Source organism: Clarias gariepinus, chromosome 14 (genome assembly GCF_024256425.1).
Source record: "Clarias gariepinus isolate MV-2021 ecotype Netherlands chromosome 14, CGAR_prim_01v2, whole genome shotgun sequence".
Lineage (NCBI taxonomy): Eukaryota > Metazoa > Chordata > Actinopteri > Siluriformes > Clariidae > Clarias > Clarias gariepinus.
In genome coordinates this window covers 19,109,305-19,131,958 of record NC_071113.1, presented here as the reverse complement: position 1 = coordinate 19,131,958, position 22,654 = coordinate 19,109,305, and the positions used below count along the sequence as shown (strand labels likewise).

General features: G+C 37.5%; 1 protein-coding gene across 1 annotated transcript; it reads right to left on the bottom strand.

Annotated features, from left to right (window-relative positions):
* Nucleotides 1-10,853: 10,853 nt before the first annotated feature.
* On the bottom strand, nucleotides 10,854-22,285 carry mtpap (mitochondrial poly(A) polymerase). Its single transcript, XM_053510870.1, has 9 exons — nucleotides 22,098-22,285; nucleotides 21,104-21,273; nucleotides 19,327-19,560; nucleotides 17,841-18,065; nucleotides 15,944-16,152; nucleotides 13,931-14,157; nucleotides 13,692-13,784; nucleotides 12,916-12,989; nucleotides 10,854-12,411 (listed from the first exon to the last, which is right to left on the bottom strand). The coding sequence occupies exons 1-9, from the start codon at nucleotides 22,249-22,251 to the stop codon at nucleotides 12,040-12,042; spliced, it is 1,758 nt and encodes a 585-aa protein (XP_053366845.1). The 5' UTR covers nucleotides 22,252-22,285; the 3' UTR covers nucleotides 10,854-12,039.
* Between the last annotated feature and the right edge of the window lie 369 nt (nucleotides 22,286-22,654).

The following is a 22,654-nucleotide window of genomic DNA, read 5'->3' as shown; positions in this document are numbered from 1 at the left end:
GGGGAAAAAAATCAGCAACCATTTCAGCATCCCTTTTCATGGGCAGAGTCCCAGAGCCCCAAGAGGCCTAGATAATTACTTTCAAATAAAGAACATTTCCAGTCAGACTAAATACAGAAGAGAGAAAAAAAAATTCTACAGTTTTAAAGGGAGCAAATAGAGCAAGGGAGTGACCTAGTTTAGCCTATGTTCTCAAAGTCCTTTGTAATTACTATTTGTCCCGAACCTCTCAATTTAACCTCAAACACAGAAAAAGAAAGATTCCATTTCATCAGCTAAATTCAGCTTATTCAGGCGCAGACAACTTGCAGATGAGAAGTGTGAAGCAGAGAGAACTTTAGTCAGACAGCTAAAGTAAATATCCCGGCATGCACAATAAAAGACGGGCAAAAGTTTTAAAAATAAAGGGAATAAGTGAGTACTAGGTGAAGAGTGGACAGTCAAGAATGATGCTAGTCAAAGTAAGCAAGTCTCCTGTAGTTCCTCCCACTCTAGTAGCCTCACTTTCATCCTCCCTTTGGGTGTTTAGCAGCTCAATAAATACCAAAATATTTTTTCAACTTTGGCTCATCTTAATCTTTTACTACAGGAAACTGTATTATCTCTATTTTTATCGCTCTATCAACAGACAGTTGTGTTTTTAACATGGCATTCAACTTGCAAACAATTCTCATGAAAAAATAGGAATCTTATACCAGGGGGTTAAACATCTGTACATTATGACTTGCTGAAATACAGGAAAAGGACCCTAATTTCTTTTCTTTTAACAAATGCACAGGATCAATATGATGCCACTTTATGATGACATTTAGAAGACTCCTGAGTTCCTTAAGGGTTCTTCACATACTGTAGGTAATAGTTTTGTGGGGTTTCTAATAAAGGTGATGTATATATGTGCTCTTCTCTATTATAGCAGCTCTGTGAGACGAAATGAAGAACATTTTAAGACGTTCCAGGTCCCCACCATTCTTCTACTTCCTTTGCCATTCTCCTTCTCAATAGCTCACTTATAATAACCTTCTTCCTCTTGAATCTGATTTAGCTTAAGTAAACAGGTTTTTGTCAGAGCAGTGTGGTAAAACTGGGCAGTAGCCTCACACCTCTCGCGCTCTCCCTCCTTCCATCAGCAAGCATGTGTGCTGATCGGGGTGAGGGTGGAAAATTCCTGAGCTGTAAGCTAGCTCCTAAATTAAAGGCATGTGTGGAATCTTGAGCCAAGGTTCTGACAGTGAGGCAAGAGAAGAATAGCAGAAAGATGAGGAGAGCACTCGGGAAAGGGTGGATAATGAGACTGAAAGGTATATCTAAAGCGACAGATGTATTAAAATGAATGCGAAAGGGAAATCCCAAAGATGGGGGTCAGGACAGGGTGGAAATCAGAGAGACATTATTAATTATGATGAAAAACATCATAGGTTGAGGACAGACATGGAGGGAAAAAAGTTGCTCCTTGAGGATGGAGAAGTATAGGTCCTCCTAAATCTACCTCTCATTTTTTGCACCTCTTCTCATGCTTTGGCTCATTCTCCCCATTCAGCAGCCAATGTGGGGGAAGAGAAGGGTGTTGGAGAGTGCAGATGTGAATACCCCAAATGCCAGTTTAATAAAAAGAAAACAAATCTGGCCCACTTTCTCCAGTCTAACCTGGCCTACCAGAGTGGGAATTAGAACCTGCTGCTGAGGGGTCGGAAAGAAACCTCTGGATCCCTTCCAGCCCCTAAGTTCAACCTTCTTGTTCCTACCGGCTACCCAAACACAGATGTGTAGGAGCACACACCCTAGACAGGCTCTGTGTGAGGGTATGAGTACTCCCTCCCAAATACGCTAGTCATATCCGCTTTTTATGACTAGCAAGACTTTTAAAAGATAAAGCAGTTGATTTTGTGATGAATCAATTTTCGTGATGAATGAGAGCATCAACTGATTTAATTAACTGTGTAATTGATTATTCAGACCCAATAAAATAAAGCAAAAGTATTATGCTGCTTTACAATGATATAAGAGTTTAAGTAGTTTATTAGTCCAAGAGCCAGGAATAATGTAAATGGATTTTTTTTTTGTGCATCCATTTCAGAAGACATCAAAAAAACAGATTTTCTTTCACAAAAATGTTTCTACATTAGAAGAAACTTTTTTTTTTTTTTTACTTTAGCCCTAATGACAAAGTTATGAAAAAACCTAAACAAGAACAGATGCTTTTTCACTGTTTAATGGATTAATGAATATTGTGTTTCGTTACTAAGTAAACATGAGTATGAGGATTTTAAGTGAAATAAAGCAAAGCTTTGGCATTTGGTTATGTCATTAGCAAAGAGGCGCAAAGCAAACTCTAAAGTTTTCAATTTGCTCCAAGCTATTTCTTTAAAATCTTTAAACCTTTAAATGTCAAAGCAACATCAAATACCACTCAGGCCTCATCTGATTCATCCAGCATCCAGCTGATTAAGCTTTTAGCAACAAGGCAGCAACACTTTTTTTCTTTGCATTTTGTATCCTTATCTAACCAGCACAAATGATGATGTAATAAAGCAATTTGTATTATATTCAACCTGCTGACAATAACCTCTTTTCCTCTGGCCGAACTACAGAAAAATAGAGGATATAGAGGATATATCTAATTTAGACAAAGTGCTTTTCCCCTAGGACAGAGTGACCTCTTTTATGGTACAGGGAAGTGGAAAACACCTATTAGGCAAAAGCTCAGAGGACCTGAAGAAATGAGAAAAACCTGGGGCTCCATGTTTATGGTGTGAGCTATTTGACCTCACAGGGGTCAGCACCAGGGGTGTCATTTTAAACTTGTCTTCTGACAGACTTAGACATCTTTAATATCATGCCAATATGAAGTGTCGTAGGAGTGTTGTAGAGAATGTAGTAATTCTTAAAATAAAGAAAGAAAAATGGAAAGCTATTTACAGTGCCTTGCAAAAGTATTCATACCCCTTGAACTTTCCCACATTTTGTCAGGTTAAAACCATAAATGTAAATTGTACACTTTGTACATGTATCATGTATTTTATTGGGATTTTTATGTGATAGACCAACACAAAGTGGCATGTAATTGTGAAGTGGAATGGTTTTCAAAATTTTTTACAAATAAATATCTGAAATTCAAAATCTTTGCACTCTAGATATGGAAAGCTGGTAGAGACATACTCCAAAAGACTTGCAGCTGTAACTGCAGCAGAAGGTGGTTCTACAGTATTGACTCAGAGGAGCTGAATACAAATGAGCGCCACACTTTTCAGATTATATTTGTTAATCAATGTTTATCATTTTCTTCCCACTTTACAATTATGTGCCACAATTATGTTATTATGTCCCAATGAAATACATTTACATTTGTGGTTGTATCATTATAAAATGGGAAAAAGTTAACGGGGTATGAATACTTTTGCAAAGCACTGTATATAGCTATGAATACAGGTAACACTTTCGCAATACTAAATACTTCTACAGTGGTGACTGTTACTGTTATATGTCTATTAGCTATTCAGTTCTGTCTGGCATATAAGAATTTTTTTTTACCAAAGAAAAATCAATAGAAAAAAATCATATATATATACACAGTATACACCAGTATATTACCAGCCATTCAGATGCCCACCCTGCATCTGAGAGATAGATTTCCGTACTGTATGTTGTTTTTTGTTTGAAATAGAAATGAAACATGGTGTAATGAAACCTGTTTCCACTTTCTTTTCTCCTTCGGCAATGATGTGATTTCAGTACCAGACAGACAGCAATAAAGACCCCACTGTTCATGTGACCTTATTAGCCCACACGTGCTCATTTACCCTCTCAGTCATTCCTGCTGTTTTTCTTTACTCACACACTCTCACTGCATTGCTAGTCATTAGGAATATCATTAACAAATAACAGGCTTGGAAAAGTACATTATCAGTCTCGTACATGGCACACTTTGTTTAAATAAATAAATAAACAAGCAAAAAATAAATAAATAAAACATGTAGCAGGGTGGGCATCTGAATGGCTGGTAAGTGGTTAGCGCTTTTCGCCTCACACCTACAGGGCTGGGTGTTCGATCTTCATCTTCTGTCTGTCTGAGTTTTTATGTTTTCCTCATACTTGTGCTCAAACGTGGATTTCCTCCCAAAGTCCAAAGATAAGCAGAGGAGGCTGGTCGACATTTCCAAATTCCAAATTTTCTATAACAAAATTCTTTAGAATTTTATATTTATACTATATCATATATAATTTTTTTCATTGTCTTTTTTGGCTATTTTTACTTTTAATTTTATACATTCATAAATCCTTTTTTTTTATTTGTACAGTCTGAAGTTTGTTGCATTGCATTTCACTACTGTTGTACTTGCACAACCATGTATGTGACAAATAAAATTCTTGAATGTGATGGGTTGGCACTCCATCCTGGGTGTGTCATACCTTGTGCCCTAAGTTTCCTGGGATTCGTTCCAGCCTCCCTGTGACCCTACACATGATAAGTAGTAGGCCTATCCGTACATAACAGATGAATAGATAAATAAACAACTAAATAAAAGTAGCATTCACCACTTTTCCTCCCATTTTTTAAAATGTATTAATTCTCAAAACATCAATGTGTTTTTATTTATATGTGCTGTTTTATATGTATGTACTTTTTGTCCCAGCAATTGTGATTAGTGTATGGCTTGAAGTTACACTGCAAATAAAATTATAAATACAGAAAAATAATAAAATTATTTTAATATTCATATTGACACTACCCTTATCTAAGTTTTAATTTAATATGTGGCGCAGGTAAATTATTAACATTATTAATTATTAACATTATAATTACATAACATTATTATTATTATAAAGAAATGTATTTAATGTTTACTAGTGTTTATACACTAGAAACGTGGGATTAAACAGAAACAGTATTATCACTTTCACTGTTGTTATTTTTTAAACCCCAAGAGACATTCTGTTCCTGAAATAATCAAACCAGCCCATGTCACCCAAAAACCTTGCCATGGTCAAAGTTTTTTTTGTCCACTGTTTTCTTCATTCTGCTTGATGCAAAAATTAACTCATTATTGTTTGATTGAATAATTCCATCAATGAGCAGGTATAATGGTGTTCCTAATAAAGAGGACAGTGACTGCAAAGATGCACTGCTATAAATAGAATTATGTCTAATCATGATGTTTAAAGAAACGACTTCCTAATCTAAAAAGTTCTGTCTCTCTTGCCAAACTTTTGTCTTACATTTTTTTAGTAAGCATGCAACAAAAAGGAGTAAAAGAAAAAAAATTGCTATTATATGAATAAAAAAAGATGAAATTGTGTTTACAAGAAAAGATTGGCTGCAAGCCGCAGCTGGAGTGTAGACAAACCCCCTCAGCACAGACAATGCTGGGACTTTACATAACTGATGTGGGATGTTAGGGAGGATCTCTGATGAAGGCCAGACCTGACAGAGCTTGCATTGTGTGTCTACCCACGTATGCGTCCGCACTGCCCGAGACGATGGGAGTGATAATTGTCCTCTCCCTTAACTTCACAGTTCAGCGCCCCTTCACTGACACCATATTTTCCACATTTTCTGCACCTCATGGAGCTCATGCCGAAAAACAACATTTAACAATTAGGTAAAAGTTTCATAGTGCGTAGGTCAGATTTTTTTATGTTCTCCCCATGCTTGGTGGGTTTCCTCCCAAAGTTCAGGACATGCAGTAAAGGCTGATCTGCATTTCCAAATTGCCTGTAGTGTATAAGGTGTGTGTGTGCTTGTGCCATGTGATGGGTTGGCACCCCACTCTGTGTGTATCATACCGGTATCCTGGGATTGGTTCCAGCCTCCCTGTGACCCTGATAAGTGGTCTAGATAATGGGTGAATAAGACCTTTATACATATATATATATATATATATATATATATATATATAAATCACTAAACAAAAATTTTCAAAAAATTGCAAGTGACCCCAAGCTTTTGAACAGTAGTGGATATACAGTATATATATATATATATATAATATATATATATATATATATATATATATATATATATATGTGCACAAACACATGCTCCAAAATGAATCGATGCTGGTTAGATGTAAGGAATCTTCTTCATGTTTCTCAAAGTTCAAAACTAAATTGTTTTTCTTTCCAGGAAAGGTGAAATTGGAGCCCACAATTGGGTCGGTTGCTTATAAAACAAGGAAAAAGGAAAGCTACCACCCTAGTACTAATATTCTAATGCTTCTAACAGACAGATCCTGCTTTTATAGTTCCAGGAATGGGTGTCATTACTTACAGATCCACAACCAAGAAACATGAGCTCAGAAGGGACTGGGCAAAACATCCAGAGTTGTCTAAATCTGTTGCTGTTGTCTGAGGATGTAGAAGAGAAGAGAGAAAGAAAGAAAAGGCAGGCAAGTTCAAAAGAACACTTTCGTGCATGTGAATGAGTGCCCATATAATTTAAGTTTATGAGAACAGTTTTGGCATTTAGTCTACACACACACACACACACACACACACACACACACACACGCTGTATGACTGGTGTAGTAAAAATGACCTGGTTTTATGAAGACTTATTCAACTCATATTATTTCTCCATCTTGGCTGCGCAACCCCGACATACTCATGTATGTGACGTGTGTGCCCACACATATTGTACACGCAACACGAAGGCGTTAACCCTGGAGGTTATTATTTTTTTTTATAGTGCTTTTTGATTTTGGCCATTTTTCGATGTAATATTAGTTATATTAGTTAAATAATGCATGCATATGGTACTTGCATGTATTGTGGTTATGATAACATATGAATTATAAAGTGTATCTTTTTAGAAATACAATACTGTTCCTGAAATAAATGTAGAATAAAATTTACTTATTTATAGGAAAAACATCATTTTACTGTGTAAATGTTGTGCCATATTATGCCAATATAATAAAACTATTTGTCCTTGAACTCGGTCAAAGAACTAACTTTTAGTGAATGTTTTTAATAATCGCATTGTAAACATTACAAAACATTTTGCTGAAGTGTTTGGGGTTAGAAGCACTGTGGGTCTGAGAAAAGTTTTTAAAGGTTTTGTACTCGGTTGGTTTTGTCACGCAGTCATGACCACCGTGTAATGAACTCAGAATTAAATTCTATAGTAGGTTTATGTGAAAACACTAGTATATACAGCACTGGAATCGAAGACATTGCACCCACACCCGCGCAGACACACCCGCTCACACACACACACACACGTGCACACAAACAATACCAATATTTAATAAAATAAATCCAATATTTGAGTTGAATCCTATGAAAAATCTGTATTCACACCAAGTCTGAATGATCATTTGTCCTCCCTATTTTCATCTTCGCTCCTCCTATACCAGGACTTTCAGGTTGTTTCTTTCCACACTCCTCTTCCTTCCTCTAGCTTTGATAAGTGAGGCTAAACCTGAAAGAAACAACAATGTGTAAGGAACAAAAGCTCTAATCAGAGGTGAGTGATTGGTTGGCGTTGCCTTGCCAACTTGACCTTGACCCCGTTCCTGCGACCAGACACCCCCCTGTACTGTATGTACTCTGCAGACCAACATCTCAGCACACAAAAGCTCTGTATGTGTGTAATCAGGGTCCAGTTGATTCTTCCCAGTGCTCGACAGGACTGCACACACTGTGCATTTGAATGCAGAATGGCCTGTCTTTGTAAATCAAGTCTTCCTAGGAGCAATGTTGATGCTGTCATTGCTTCCTCACTGTTAACAGACAGAGACAGCACACAGCGGAGTTTCTGCATCATTTCTGTGAGTTATAGCAGCCGTGCCAGCCTCCTATTATACCTGGCTGATGTGGAAAGCTGAAGCAATCTCACCCACTGGAGTACACAGTGTGGTCCAATGTTAGTCCTAACACTAAGACAATGCATGTGTGTGTGTGTGTGTGCGTGTAATGAAAAGCTTGTTATAAAACAACAACGCTGGATTTTCCATCAGATTACTGAGCTAATCGCTACTGGCTTTCTGGCTCAAATCTCTCAGGAAGGAAAAGCCTCAAAAACACTCTCAGGTCTTGACTCTCACGAAAAAGATGACTCCGCGTTAAAAACTATGCATGCAAAAAGACCAGTATGCACATCAGCGTAGCGTTATTATGAAGCACGGCCACAACTTTGATTACACAAATAATAATGTGCTGATTGAATCAACATTAAAGTCAATTAAGACAATATTGTTTATAACTATCATTCTTTTCATTCATTACCTTATGTTATTATTGCGTGGGCCAGTGCAATTACAGACAGACCAGTCATAAATACACTACGTGATGAGTGCAATATGTCAAGACTGACAAATAAACCTGTCTCTGCAACCTTCACTTACTTATCTACCTCTACGTACTTCAAATCAGTAGGTGTCTACTTGTTTACACTGTTTGGCTTGTGCAATAAGGTCTGTCTCTCTATTTATTTATTAACTACTGTATGCACGTCTAATATCTTTCATGTACCAAAGTCTATCTGTCTGTGAGTTGCAGGATATTTGATTTTATTTTGATGTATATAGTTATTTAAAATTACTCCATTTTAGAAGTTGCACTCCTAATTTTATTGTACCTGTATAGTGACAATAAAGATTTCTTCTTCTGTGAAAACAGCATCTCACATAATTTAACAGTACTACAAATATGTTATTGTATTGCATGCTACTTCACATTTTTATAAACTGCAGAGTGCAGATTAGGATAATTGGCATTCCCAAATTGTGCGTAACATGTGTGAGTGTGTGTATGTGTGTGCCCTGCGATGGATTGGCACCCTGTCCAGGGTGTACCCCACCTCATGTCCAAAGTCTCCTGGGATAGGCTCCAGGCCCGACGTAACCCTGTTTACACGATTTAGCGGTATAGATGATGAGTGAGTGATCATTAAATAACACTGAGACACAGTGAAAGAAACCAAGATACTTAAAAGACAAAAAAAGAGATAACATTTGGGCAATAACCTACAGAGATCCAATTTAACCACAAAAACCTCCAAAATGCTTACGTTTGAAGTTTAAACCAAAAGATAGAAAAGCAAAGGCATTTTCATTACATGCTGTTTTTCCTGTAAATCCCGTGGTTTTTTTAAACCCTCAAGCCACCTTTCTAAATTCTTTCAGGCTCAAGAGAACACTAAAGCCAAGAACAGAGAAAGAAATTCTTTTTTTTTTTTTCATACTCAAACTTAAACTCCTTCATCAGACTGATTGCCTGGAAGCCAAGGATCAAAGTCGTGACCAACCCACATTTTCCAGAGGAGCTTTTCCCATAAGTCCTGCACAGCAAACTTAACTTTTGTTCTTCGTGTTGTTCTCTCCAGCATTATCTTGGACGGGGCTGGATCAGTGAACTGCAAAGGGCTTAGTAACAATGGAGAGGACATGATGTGATGAATATGGTTGGAGAATTAAACTGAGGTTTTATGTAACGATCAAACATGGTATGATTTGCCCTCGAGTTCCTCTCACACCAGGCTTAGTCCTGTTTAACCGTTTCTTTATAATGGGTAGCATATGTTTCTCACTCATTTAATGCAACCAATGAACCTTTGAAAAATATACTTCAGAACAACCACACATACACACACATACACACACAAATCTGTCTCTAAGACACATTATTGATTCGGCGTCTGAAATGAACATAAATCACTTCATCCAGCATTTATATACAAGTTTACTACTGGAAAAAGCATGTTTTATTTATTTATTTATTTATTTTTATCACAGTGGTTTGTTTCCACATTATTTATTTTTTCCCCCAAATCATGTGATCCTCCACGCCTTTTGACTCTCAGGGACCTCAGACTCCCTTTTCACCTTACAGGTCAGTTGAAGTGCAAAGTCACTCTTCAGTAGGTGTTAAAGTCAATAACTGTCTCGCACTCCTTTCCTGCTTATGTGATGCTCCAGATGAGAGGAGCTAAAGAAAGATATTTTCAACTTTATTCTTTGACCCTTCAACTAGACAGGCGTGGGGTGGAAAAGCAGATGTTTGGCGCACACTCCTACACTTAGGGGACAGGGCCTCTCTATTTTTGTTCTCTCCTATCATCACTGCCTATTTACCCCACTCTCTGTCCACACTAGACTATTAAACCATTCATTTAATTCGACAACGTCTGTATGCTTCAGATTTCAGTCGCACTCCGTGTTTATGCAAGTTAAGATTCTGGATTTCTTCACAGACCATCTGGTGATATACAGATTTTTGCCCTCTAACTAATGATATTATTCTTTAATATACTTGGGAATTAAATAAGACATTTGTAACGTGGAACAGAATTTTATACCATTGCATCGAATCAGTTTTTCTTTTCTTTACTAGCACAGCATGTGATGTAGAACAAGAGAGAAATTTGGGACACAAGCAGCTATTGTCAGGAGCTTCTACTGAGAGACAACAGACAGAGTCAAAAGATTGAAGTCTTCCTCAGCACAGAATATTCATTTTTTTACACCAGAATATATGAACATGTTAATATTCTCGCACAATATGGCATGAGATTTATTGAAACAGTATTACAAAGGAGCCAAGACTATTAATATAACATGATAGTGAAAAACAAATTAGTGAAAAACAAATTTCCCAACAAGTACTGTCAGTATTAGGCATCATATATTATTTTAAATGATTATGCTATCTGGCCTTTTTATAATTGTTGTTATAATTGTAATATTGTAGACAAATGTGGAGTCGTTAAAATTAATTGAGGTGTCTCGGAGGCCATTGCAGTCGCTCCCATTTACTTTAAGCAAGTGGAACGCTGTCAGGGAAAAAAAAAAACAGCCTGACCATTGCCCATTGCACCATTGGCTCATTACACAGTCCTGACCTTGCTTCAAGCAATTTCCAAATGTTTGGTATATTGAAGGAGTTCCTGGGAGGCCAGAGATTCACCCTTGGTGACGATGTGAAGTAGGCAGTCTAATGATTGAGAAAACTTTCTATCTTGATGGTATTCAAGCACTCGTTAAATTGCTGGGATAAGTGTATTATTGTAGTTAAGGATTATATGGAGAAATAAAGAAAGTTTTTACTTTTATAACTGTGTTGTTACTCTGGACAATCAAAAGTCCTGGGCTGACTTGAATTCCTCCTTTTATAATGTAAGTACTTTTTAAATAAAATTGTGTGAAAGTAAAGCATAGCATTTATAAAAAATATAATATCAGATGTGTATCTGTATCAGCAGACACTCATGGTTTCCGTACTGATACTGGTATTGGAGGAGAAGAAAAGTGGAATTGTGCCATCTCTATAATAAAAATAAACTTTAAAATGTCACGCCCATAAGACATTTCGGCAGACTTCTTTTTGGTTAAGCCTTAATGCAGTGCGTAACCAAGCAAACAGAAATGTAACATTTTTGATGAGAAATAACCTTCTTTTTTTTTTTTTTTTTAAAGAAAAACAAAATGGGTTTCTCAGTCTTTCTAAACCACTCTAGAAAAATTGCTGCCTTTTTTTTTTTTTTAATAGACTACACATCAGACAGCTTTTGAAGTGTCAAAGTACCACAAAGACTTTTAAAGTTTAAAGTAATTTAATACAATTTAAAAAACAGTTAGTTACATATGCCTATAGAATGAGATAAATATTTCTCTGCTTTATGTACACTAACTCGGAGGATGAAGCCCACTCACCAAAGCACACATTCATTCAGACGCCATATGGCTTTTTAACCACAATGCGGTCTGCCTAGTTCACTACAGCACCATGATCCCTTTAATCTGAACACTGTGAGTGAATCTCCACCATCAGCTATCCGTCTTTGTGAAAAGAACAACAAGCTCTCGGGCTTCCTGTTTACACAAACCTAAAATATCCCATAATACCTTCAGAGAAACACTGTAGGTTTTATTGTGGATGTGGCATCGTTTTGTTATTGTGGTTCAGGCTGGGCTGCAGCAAAACCAGCAAACAGTAGAGCTGCTTCTCCAGGCTGGACTCACCACAGCCGAGTCAGCTGAACTTGGTTAGACGCTTCGAGTTCGCAGTCGTTTCACACAGACAAGTCCAGACGTATGCTGCCCCCTAGTGGCGACTATTAACAGCACTCTGTTTCGCACTCGTTCCTCCACTGTTACTCTTAAGTGACTCCAGCAAAGTCTTTATCCTCTCGCTTGCCGGATGATGTTTCTTCTTCCTGCGACCCTTCACCCCCGCCGACTGAGCAACCGAAGGCAAAAGGAGGGCAGCCAGTCCCCAAGGTGGGACTGCATCTGCTGACTGACCAGCACTCCGTTTAAGCACCTCGTTCTGCTCGAGAAGCCAGGCGCTCTCACGACACAGTGCGACAAAGCGTTCCAGCTGCGTGGTGTTCACGTTTTTGCTGACGTTTAGACTCGTTTCGAACGGGTTCTGGATGTGCAGAGGGGCCGACTCGGGTTTGTTCTGCTCTTTTCCCTGGAAAGAATGCAGATAAAAATCAATATTACCAGATTCAAATTTTCTTCTGAGCTAACCAGACTGTATGGCTCTGATCTTGGGGACGTTTTGCACCTACACAGCAGAGACTTTATGGAAGATGACTCAGTGAAATAGAGGGGATGGACAGAATGATAAAAAGTGATAAATGACCAGAGGCCTGGTGATAGATTCCGCAGAAGCGGCACATTTGGAGGCCAAGGTCTGCATTTTACAGCAGCAGCCTCTCAATACATCAGCACAGATACTTAAACGTGAGTGTGTGTCTGTGTGGGTAAAGAAATTTACAGAGAGTTGAACAGCCATGGGAAATGTGGATGGGATGTTTCAGAATATTTAACCCCTTCTCACTCGCATTTGTCAACTATGTGCTGTGTTAAGATTTAAGGCGAATCTAAGCATGCTTTAACTCAATGCATTCAGGTTAGCTCTTGTTTCAGTCTGTGTGCCCAGGATTATACCGGTACATTATTTGTTACGCACCTTCCTTATGTTGATGGATGTTGAACTGAAGGCAAAATTTCCATAGAACTCAAAGAACTCTTGCAGCAATTTCTCTGTACAGGACACATGAGAACAATGTACTTACATTAATTTTATTACTAGTAGTGATGGGAAGTTTGAATCATTTTAGTGACTCTGTATTTTGAATCTCATTCATCAAAATGAACGAATCTTCTTTCTTTTGATCAGAAATAAAATAAAATGTTGCGTTTTTAATAAAAAAGACCCCCAATACGTTTACATACACAAATGTCCAGTAATGAAAATATTACAATGCAGTTAGGGACATATTATAATTAACAGAATGTGTAGCTCACCTCATATATCTTCCAGTCTGAGTCGTTTGTTCTTTTGAATCTATTGCACTGCATAGCGTCTATGGGAGTCACGTGACAAAAGAACGAACGACTCGTAGTAGAAGAGTCATTGAGAAAGAATAACTCAATTCTGTTTACTGTACATAACCTACAGAGGTTTTGCGGTGATTTAAGCATGCGCGCCACACCCGCACGAAACAGAAATGAATGAATCACTCTCTGAGACTACTCGTTCTTCTGAGTCACGTTAAAAATTTGTTCAAAAAGAACGAATTGTTCATGAACAACCCGTCAATAATTACTACTACTACTACTACTACTACTATTGTTATTATAATTATTATTATTAACACATAAGGGCTGTCTAACAGCTATAATAATAGATATTTTCTAATCAGAATTATTTAACACAAAATCTATTTTTGACTTTATACTTACCTAGTGTATCTGTGTTTTTCTGTAGTTTAATCTTACTCAGGTCACTGACGATCGTGCAGTCATTCCCCTCAATAATGCACTGATCTGCAGGGTCTAGAAAATACAAAAACAGGACACATGAAGCTATAAACTTGTAAAATACATTACATGTAAAGCGTGTTTACATGGTTCTTTTTGAATAACTACTTTATAATGCATAAGGTATAAATATATGGAAGTGTGTATGCAAGGCTTCACACCTGCCAGGTCTCTGAGCTGGTCCAGGGTGGGCAGTAATGGCTGCGTCCGGCGCTGGAGAAAGAACAGCACGAGGACCGTAAGAGAGAAGTTGGTGATCCAGGCTCCGGGAATGCTGCTGGTGATGCCATGGACACGAGCCCAGCACCGAACCGCAAACACAAGATGTCGCACACGTGCGTCCAGTTTCCCATATACATAAAGCAACTCAGAGCTCTTCATCGCCACCCTGAGGACACAAGCGGACCAAGAACAACTTTAATCCATACAGAGCAGTGTTGCTTTATAAAAATATTCAGTTCATGCTACAGTGATGACCAAAAGTATAAGGACGAAATAGAAATTCAATGTTTTTATGACAAATCAGGATAATACAAATAATTTGTTATTTTACGCAATTAAATCACTATACAACAATCAATATTTAGTATTGCAATAGTTATTCTTCATCTCTTCTTCATCTTCTTCATTCATACTCATTCTTCAAGACCTGCTGGATCATCAGACATCTGAGGTTCTCTGATGTCAGTCCCTCAATCTATGCCTGTTTGATTGCTTTGTAAAGGTCATGTAAGGAAATGTGCTGAAGTTCGCAAGAAATCTGCAGAAGTAAACAAGTTATTTAGGAATTCCCTAGTTTTTGCCATTTATGTGCAGAAGGTGGACACGCCGGCTTCAAAAAGTAAAAGTCCTGACATAAATTTAGCACAAGTCTTCAGGTAGATAGGTGAAAACTACTTAGAGATATCACCTGTTTTGCGCACAGAGAGTACTGTAAAACAAGACATAAGATGCTTTAATACTTTTGTCCACCATTGTAGATCAGATCATGTCCTCTGCAAATCAAAATGCATGTGGCATGTTGTCTTGTCTGTTGTTATTCTCCTTCACTGACTTAAATGAAGATACAGTATAAGGGAAAATTAATTTATGAATAGTAAGTTAAGGATCTAAATACTGGTGTGTGAAACACAAATACAAATACGTCTGTAGTGTACAGGAACATGATCATAACATTGATTTCATATATTGTACTGCCTTTTTCACCTCTTCCTGATACGTTTCTTACATAAGATGTTATACAATTAACAACAAAACTATACTCTACATTAAATTAATTTTTAAATATCTGCCATCTGCAAACAAGCCATGTCATTTACACACAGAGGAATATCGGAACACATGACTGTCCATATACAGACATGGAAAAAGTGACGCAGAAATCAAGAGCGAGATTTACACAAAATAGTTGCTGAATTGGTTTTTTTTTTCCTACACATGCAAGAGTTTGTGTTTCTCAATGACATCCTGTTTCTAAAACGTTTCAGTGGTCCGGGAGAACAGGAACTGCTCACAAAGTTTCATTTGCATCAGGACAGGTTTCTGCTAGAACCATTTATGCTGAAATTTTTCCACCATTTTAGTGAGAGTGCAGGGATTTTCCCCGGAGCGATCAGAGTTTGTCCACATGTACTGTATAGCATTTTCCTACAAAAAAACATTCGTAACGAGTTTCTGTGTTTTGACACCTCTGTGTATATCGGTCTCTAAAATCGAAAAGATGGTGAGGAAAATGGAAGTGAAAATGAGTAACTATGTAAAGCACAGTGTTTGACATTTCACCTTTCCTCTCCCTCCTGTTCGTAAGAAGTCTCTTTGACCACAATGTCGTTCCTAAGAAAACGATTTTCACCCTGGGCTTTATTTTTTCTTTTTTAACTCTGCTTGACTTAGTTTCACTGTAGTCCACATGTATGTACATATTTTTACATGGACTCTCACTTCTCAATCGCAATTAAAATTTTCCCAGCTGCTTTTTTTAGGATGCACAAGATCAAGTCTTTTTTTTTTACTCTGTGAATCAGGGAATATTCCTGTGTTAAATATAATTCGTGGAGTTATTTGTAAATTTCATAATATTTGCTCAGAGTTGGACGTGAGCCAACATAACCTTCCGCTTGAAGCTCTGCAGAAATCAGTAAACGTTAGGGGATTTAGTCTTTCAGTCATCTTACCTGTTATTTGCAGTGAGGTCACATTGAAAGCCTGAAGGCTGGTGAGCGAATCGGACGAGGGGGCAGCGAGCATTGAGGATTTTCTGAACGCCAACGCAGCCTGGACCGAACTGGTCCACACACTCCCCGATAACAGACAGGATGCTCTGGGTGACCGTCCGCTCTGATGTGCCCTGCTTTACTTGATACTCAAGAGACAAACCAGAACCCTAGAAGATTTAAGCATGCACTTTAGGTATATGCACTTCAAATCACAATCAATTATCTCAGTTTGATTATTTTAAATTAGGACTGCAATTCTAAAATAAAGTAAAAAAAGAAAAAATTATCACACTGCAATTATTTTAACACATATTGTGATTGCAAATATCAAATGTTAATGTATTTAGATGTATTTATCTAGGCTAACAGCAAATAACCAGACAAAACTTTTTTTTTTGCCGTTTGCCGTTATTCATTTATCACCTCAAAATGCTAAAAAGAATAAATAAACAAATACTTAAATGATTGAAAAACTCTATTTTCTTCTAAAGAACTCAAATTTCCAACTACATAACCAGTAAAATATTGCAACCTCTTGCGGTAAAAATTGAACAGATTCAAAGGTCTTAATTCTAGCCTAAGAACTATCTAACTAAACAAACAAATAAATAAATAAACACACACACACACACACACACACACACATCTATAGCTATCTATCTATCTATACATACATACACACAGATAGATATAAACATACATATATATATATATATATATATATATATACACACAAATGATACTGGATTTTTTTCAAAACTATGAAATAACACGTGTCATTAGGAAATAAAGTAATTCAAATTCAAGATTCAAAGAATTTTACTAATCCCAGAGGGGAATTGCTTAATATTTGTAACAACAAAAGTTAGTTGTTATTTTAAGACACAAACGTCAGCTGTTCTGGAATAGTTCTTGCATGAACAGTATCGTGAAGTGTATTTGCAAAAGGTGCCCATTAAGCACCATAATGAAACTGGCTCTCATGATGACCTCTCCATGAGGGTAAGACCGAAACTTACCTCTGCTGCAAAAGAGAAGTTCATTTAGAGTTACCAGCCTCAAAAATCACCAATTTAAGGCACCTCAGATTAGAGCCGTTATAAAGACTTTACAAAGCATAAGTAGCAGACACGTTTCAAAATCAACTGCTTAAAGGAGATTACTGCATCTTTTGCAATTACATAATTTATATGTCACGAATTTTGGTGCTTTGTAAAAGTGTTCTCAAAGTTTTGTGGCTGAACATCCACAAGTGCCAAAAGTCTTCAGATCAAAACAAGTCAACCATGAGATATTTTACTATACTCCTTAAACATTTATTCTTGATACAGTGCTGACTGCTGAACTACATTAAACCAAAGACTGACTTTTTCTGGATTTTTATATTAGCTGAAAAAATTTAATAAAATGCATTTTTAAATAAATTTTAAATCTCAATGACAAGAAAGTACTAATATTAGGCATGTAATATATATATATATATATATATATATATATATTATTATATTTTATAGACTGACCATGATAGTGACATTTTCTCTACCTAAGAAAAAACTACCATCTTTGGTTTATTCAATACAAATAAGCTAACACTAATGATCCAGTTTTTACTTCCTTTTTTGAAAATCTGACCTTTTAATAAATTTACATTTAAATGCAACCTTTAAACTGAACTTCTACAAATCCACCCACATCACATATAGTCACACTTAATAGAAAATATATAATGAGTAATATATAGTTTAAAAAAATTTCGGGATACAAATCTTCCTTTACATTATGACACTCTCACGTTCCCCAGTCTCACTCTGTAAATGTCACAACTCTACATTTGTCTTATAGCTACAGTACTGACCTTTCTCTGGTTCTGCCTACTGATGCCATCTAGATCCAGGAACATGTCCAGGTCACAGCCCAGTTTTCCAAAGCTGTTCACAGTGGAGCCAAAAGGCCTGATGATGCATTCTGGGAAATAGGCAGCAGCAATGTCCCTGAGCAACGAACAGACCAAGAAGCGTAAACTGATGTTTTCATCAGTCAGCTGATACAGCTCAGTCAGACTCTGCAGCTGCTGATCTATCTGGAGACATGGGGAGACAGATAACATATTACCTGCTGATATACTGTATTCAGTCGTATCTGGTATTTTTGTGGATGCGGGGGCGTTCAAGTCAACCCGGTACTTCTTGTCTCATGAGCAGAAGAATGACGTCTTCAGACTGACTGACATATACAGAAGGCTTTAAGCACAGTACAGTGATGAGACTCAGCTAAACCAACAGCTAAAACATTTGAATGGTGCAAACATTTTAAAAAGGCCATATTTCCATGAATGAGGGTCTCAACTGAGATGGAGCGAGGCCCATTGCAGTCATTCTCATTAACATTCAGCAAGCGCAACACGTGATCCTTGACAAAAATATAATCATTCACCACAGTGGTCGAATTGTAAAGGGGGATGGTGTGGTCAAGTTTTTTTTGTGGGGGGACCTATTACTAACCATACAAAATGATTGCTAAATATGTCAAATTTTTAAGAACAGTTTTATTAACAAAATATAAGGTTAATTAAATTAACTTGGAACCAAAACAAAACACATGCCTTTAAACATGCAATTGTCAAAAATATCATTTGATCCTTTCCATGGCTTTTATCTGAAGAGGATCATAAAAAATAAAATAATTTAATTTAATAGTAGTGTAGTTTTGTATGACTATGCGCCAGTCTCTCTCTCTCCCTCTCTCACACACACACACAAATCATTAAATTACTATTATGCCATTTTAAAAATCTATTTTTGAACCAAGCTTGCAAGTGAAGCCACAAAGTCTAATGAAAAAACAAAGCCTCTTCTTTAAATTTAGAATAAAATTACACAAATTGGGTAAAGAACTTGTCTTTTACAGTTATTAAAGCTGTCAGTCATTTCGAAAACTCCAGTGTTAAAGTGAAACCTTCGTTTTCACTGCGTCTCCACGAAGAGGATTTGTGCGTATGCATCAAACAGCACCTTTAGTTCTCTAGTTTTTGAAATATGTCAAAAGCTGTGCTTCCTTCCTCTCTTCCCTCCCTCCCTTATAATTGTGATTGCACACACTGTAGAGTTTACATACAGAAGACTAATCTGCTAATCTGCAATGACTTAAAGCACACTTTTGACACAAAAAGCCTGATCATGGGTCCGGTGCACTGAGAAAACATTCTACCTTGATTGTATCCAAGCACTAGTGAAACCCTGAAATAAGTGCATTAGTGTAGCAAAGGATTATACAAAGAAATAAAGGACCTATTTTTTAGACATTTCAAATGAAATCTCAACTCATTTTTAAAGTTAACTTACATTCTCCTGTTTGGAAAGATGCTGAGTGAGCTCATTAACAGGAATAGGTAGATGCTTTTGGAATTTGAGTGTGTTCGAGGCATTTGAATTGCCACCTTGCCCTGTCCACTTTAAAGAGAGGAGACGAGATTTGAAAGGCACAGCTGTTTCATGTTGGACACTTGGTATGGAGCAGTTTGCTTTCAGGGCAGTGATGCTGTCCTTTGTGACGAATTCCACCACTGCATAAACTCCCTGGAGGACAAAGCACAAAAATTCATGAAAATTGAGTCAAAATTGAGAGAATGTTTGTTAATGAGAACTTTTAGTTTAATAGTAAACATGTAGAAACACATATTAAAGATACAAAAAGGAAATAATGACAAGAGAACAAAAAACAATGTCCGTTTAAGATAATCTAAAAGAAAATGCAATTTGCTGTCAAGTGCAATGGTTCTTTGTTGTATACAGTGGAACCTTCGTTCCAGAAGTGGGCTCGTATTTCAAAACTCTCGTGAACCAAAGCAAATTTCCCATAAGAAATAATGGAAACTCAAATTATTAGTTCCACAGCCTAAAAAATTAATGCATAAAAATTATTAATAATAAATATAAAGTAAAAATAAAACAAATTAACCTGTGTGTGTGTGTGTGAAAAACCTAAATAAGAGAGGAAAGAAGGGTTATGTGTTAGATAAGAGGCGGAGAGGGTCTGATTCCTCCTCTCCTTCTACTTTAGCTTCACACACACACACACACACACACACACACACACACACACACACATTAATGGAAAGACTGTTTTACCGAAAAAATTAACAAGGAACATCGCTAAGAACACTCGCGTGAGTGAACACTAATGGAATCACCGCGACCGAGCAGTGTTTCCATTAGAGAGTGAGTGTGTGTGTGTTTGTGTGAAGGGGCACGGTGTCCAATGACATGCGCATGGACAAAGTGCAGGCTGACACACAGAGGGAGTCTCTAATGAGACTTGCTTTTGCTTTACACGTGCGCTGTACACAAACATACAAAGACAAATTAAAATATGTTTTACGCACACACACTTGGTCACAGCGTTATAGTAAACAATACATGCCTGCACGGATGTTCATTATACCAGTAAGAGACTAGCACTAAGCCCCAGCAGGGGAGATGATTACCCACAATTCTGCAGCGCAAGAGAGAGAAAAACTATTGTTGTGATCACGTGACGCTCGGCGCCCAAAACAAGAAGCGCATGCGTGATACATGAAACTCGGTACTCGTAAACCAAGACTTGTTCGTTTAAAAAAAAAATGTTTTAATCTTTGCTCGTCTTGCGGAATTATAACAAATATGGGAGAAAATGTATATAAATATTGTGTAAACTGATTTAAATAGAGGTTTTTACTGTTAATATCTTTTCATGCACTATCTAGTCAGTTTTTCTTACTAATTATCACCTGTGAAACTATAAATAAATTGCTTTGTCCTTCACTTTTGGTCCAATCTTTGTGTCCAAAAGAGCCTGTGTGCGTGCATTTTTTCATTTCAACCAAATGGACATCACACCTGATAGTCTAGTGCAAATCAAGAACAAGTAATTAAATAGGTAGAGTCAGGTGCGGCTTCTGCCTGGTTAGAATGAAAACCTGCACACACACCGGCCCTTTCTGGAGAAGACTGGACACCCCTGGGACATAGTACTGTAAAGCCCATGTCATGTAAAGCCCATTTCAAGAAACCTGGCTGAATAGATGAAAACCTCAAAAAGCGGACCGAAACATACAGGATGTTCAGCTGCACTACTACTTACATAAGACTGATAGAAGAAATGGTTCTGTATGTCTCCATGTTTGCAGATGTAGTCCACAAACTTTTTCTGGTTGATGTTTGGAGGGCAGCCGATGAGGACAGACCTCTCAGCTTGTTCTCGTCTTTCCTCTTGGAGAGCAGAAAACGAGTTTTTATTTCCAGCTGCTGCGCCTATATATTAATGTTAGGATTGAAATTCAAGACAGTGATTTGACATATGATTTTATGTACAGTATTCGTGATAAATTAACACTGATGGTTGCTTCAATCACTCACTCACACACCCACCCACCTACACCGCTTTATCCTGTATACAGGGTCGCGAGAAGCCTGGAGACTAACAGTAGGGCATGAGGCACCCTAAATGTTGTGGCGATTCATCACCGGGCGCGCGCACACACACACATACACACGTCCTCATTCATTGTCTATACCGCTTTATCCTGTATACAGGGTCACAAGGGGCCTGGAGCCTATCCCAAGAGACTTAGGGCACGAGGCAGGATGGGATGCCAATCCATAACAGGGCACACACATATACACACAAACTCACAGGCAATTTGGAAACAGCAATTAGCCTAATCTGCATGTCTTTTGCACACAGACCCTGAGGCGGGAATCGAACCCGGACGCTGGTGGTGCAGGGCGACAGTGCTGACCACCACGTCACCGTGCCGTCTTGCTTGGATCAGTTGTAAGTTATTTATACAACTGACAAGACACTTACTGTACTATAATACACTTAAAACACCTGCATTTCCTACCTGCTGTAGTGCAACTAACATTCATGTGCACAACTCAAGTACAGTATAAACATCAAGCTTTATTTATAGTTAAATATTAGAGACAACCCCCATCTCTATTAGAGTTGCCCCAATGAGACATTAATCGACATATAAAGACATGTTACACTACTGTAGGGGTGTGTTTACTGAACAGTCTGACATCATCAGCTGGCCTCTGTGGGGAGCGAAAGTGAAAAGACTTCCACATACCGGTCTGTAGCGTCTTTTTAACATTCTGTGCTTTAGTTGCAAAGGTGGATCTGGTGAGTATCCGCCGAGCTCGTAGATATGATTTCTGGCCCAGATTAACGAGCCTTTCTGCTCCGTTCATATGTAACCTACACGTCCCAATGCGGGCCGCCATTGCTGGGATGAAACCGGCGCATGCGCACTTCCTCATTGTACGGCAACTGCAAAGAGCGGGATTTTTTTTTTCCACACGCGTTTGCGCTTTCACACGAACTGCGTACTTGCAGTTTCATTTCATGGATAATAAATATTTAGCAGATACTTTTAACATGTGATGTATGATGTAATAGTTTACGTTTGGTTGTTATTGAAAAGTGTTCAGCTCATCTTATCGATTTTTTGTCAATGTAAGATTTTTGCAAATGCACTTCAAAGACAACATTAAAAAAATATATTTTAGGGACAGTAAGGGTTTAAAATAAATACGATGAAAAAATATATAAATTAACTTCAGTTTTCCAAATGTATAATGTGCATGACTTTGCCACGAAATTGAAATCTCGATTGTATTTAATAAT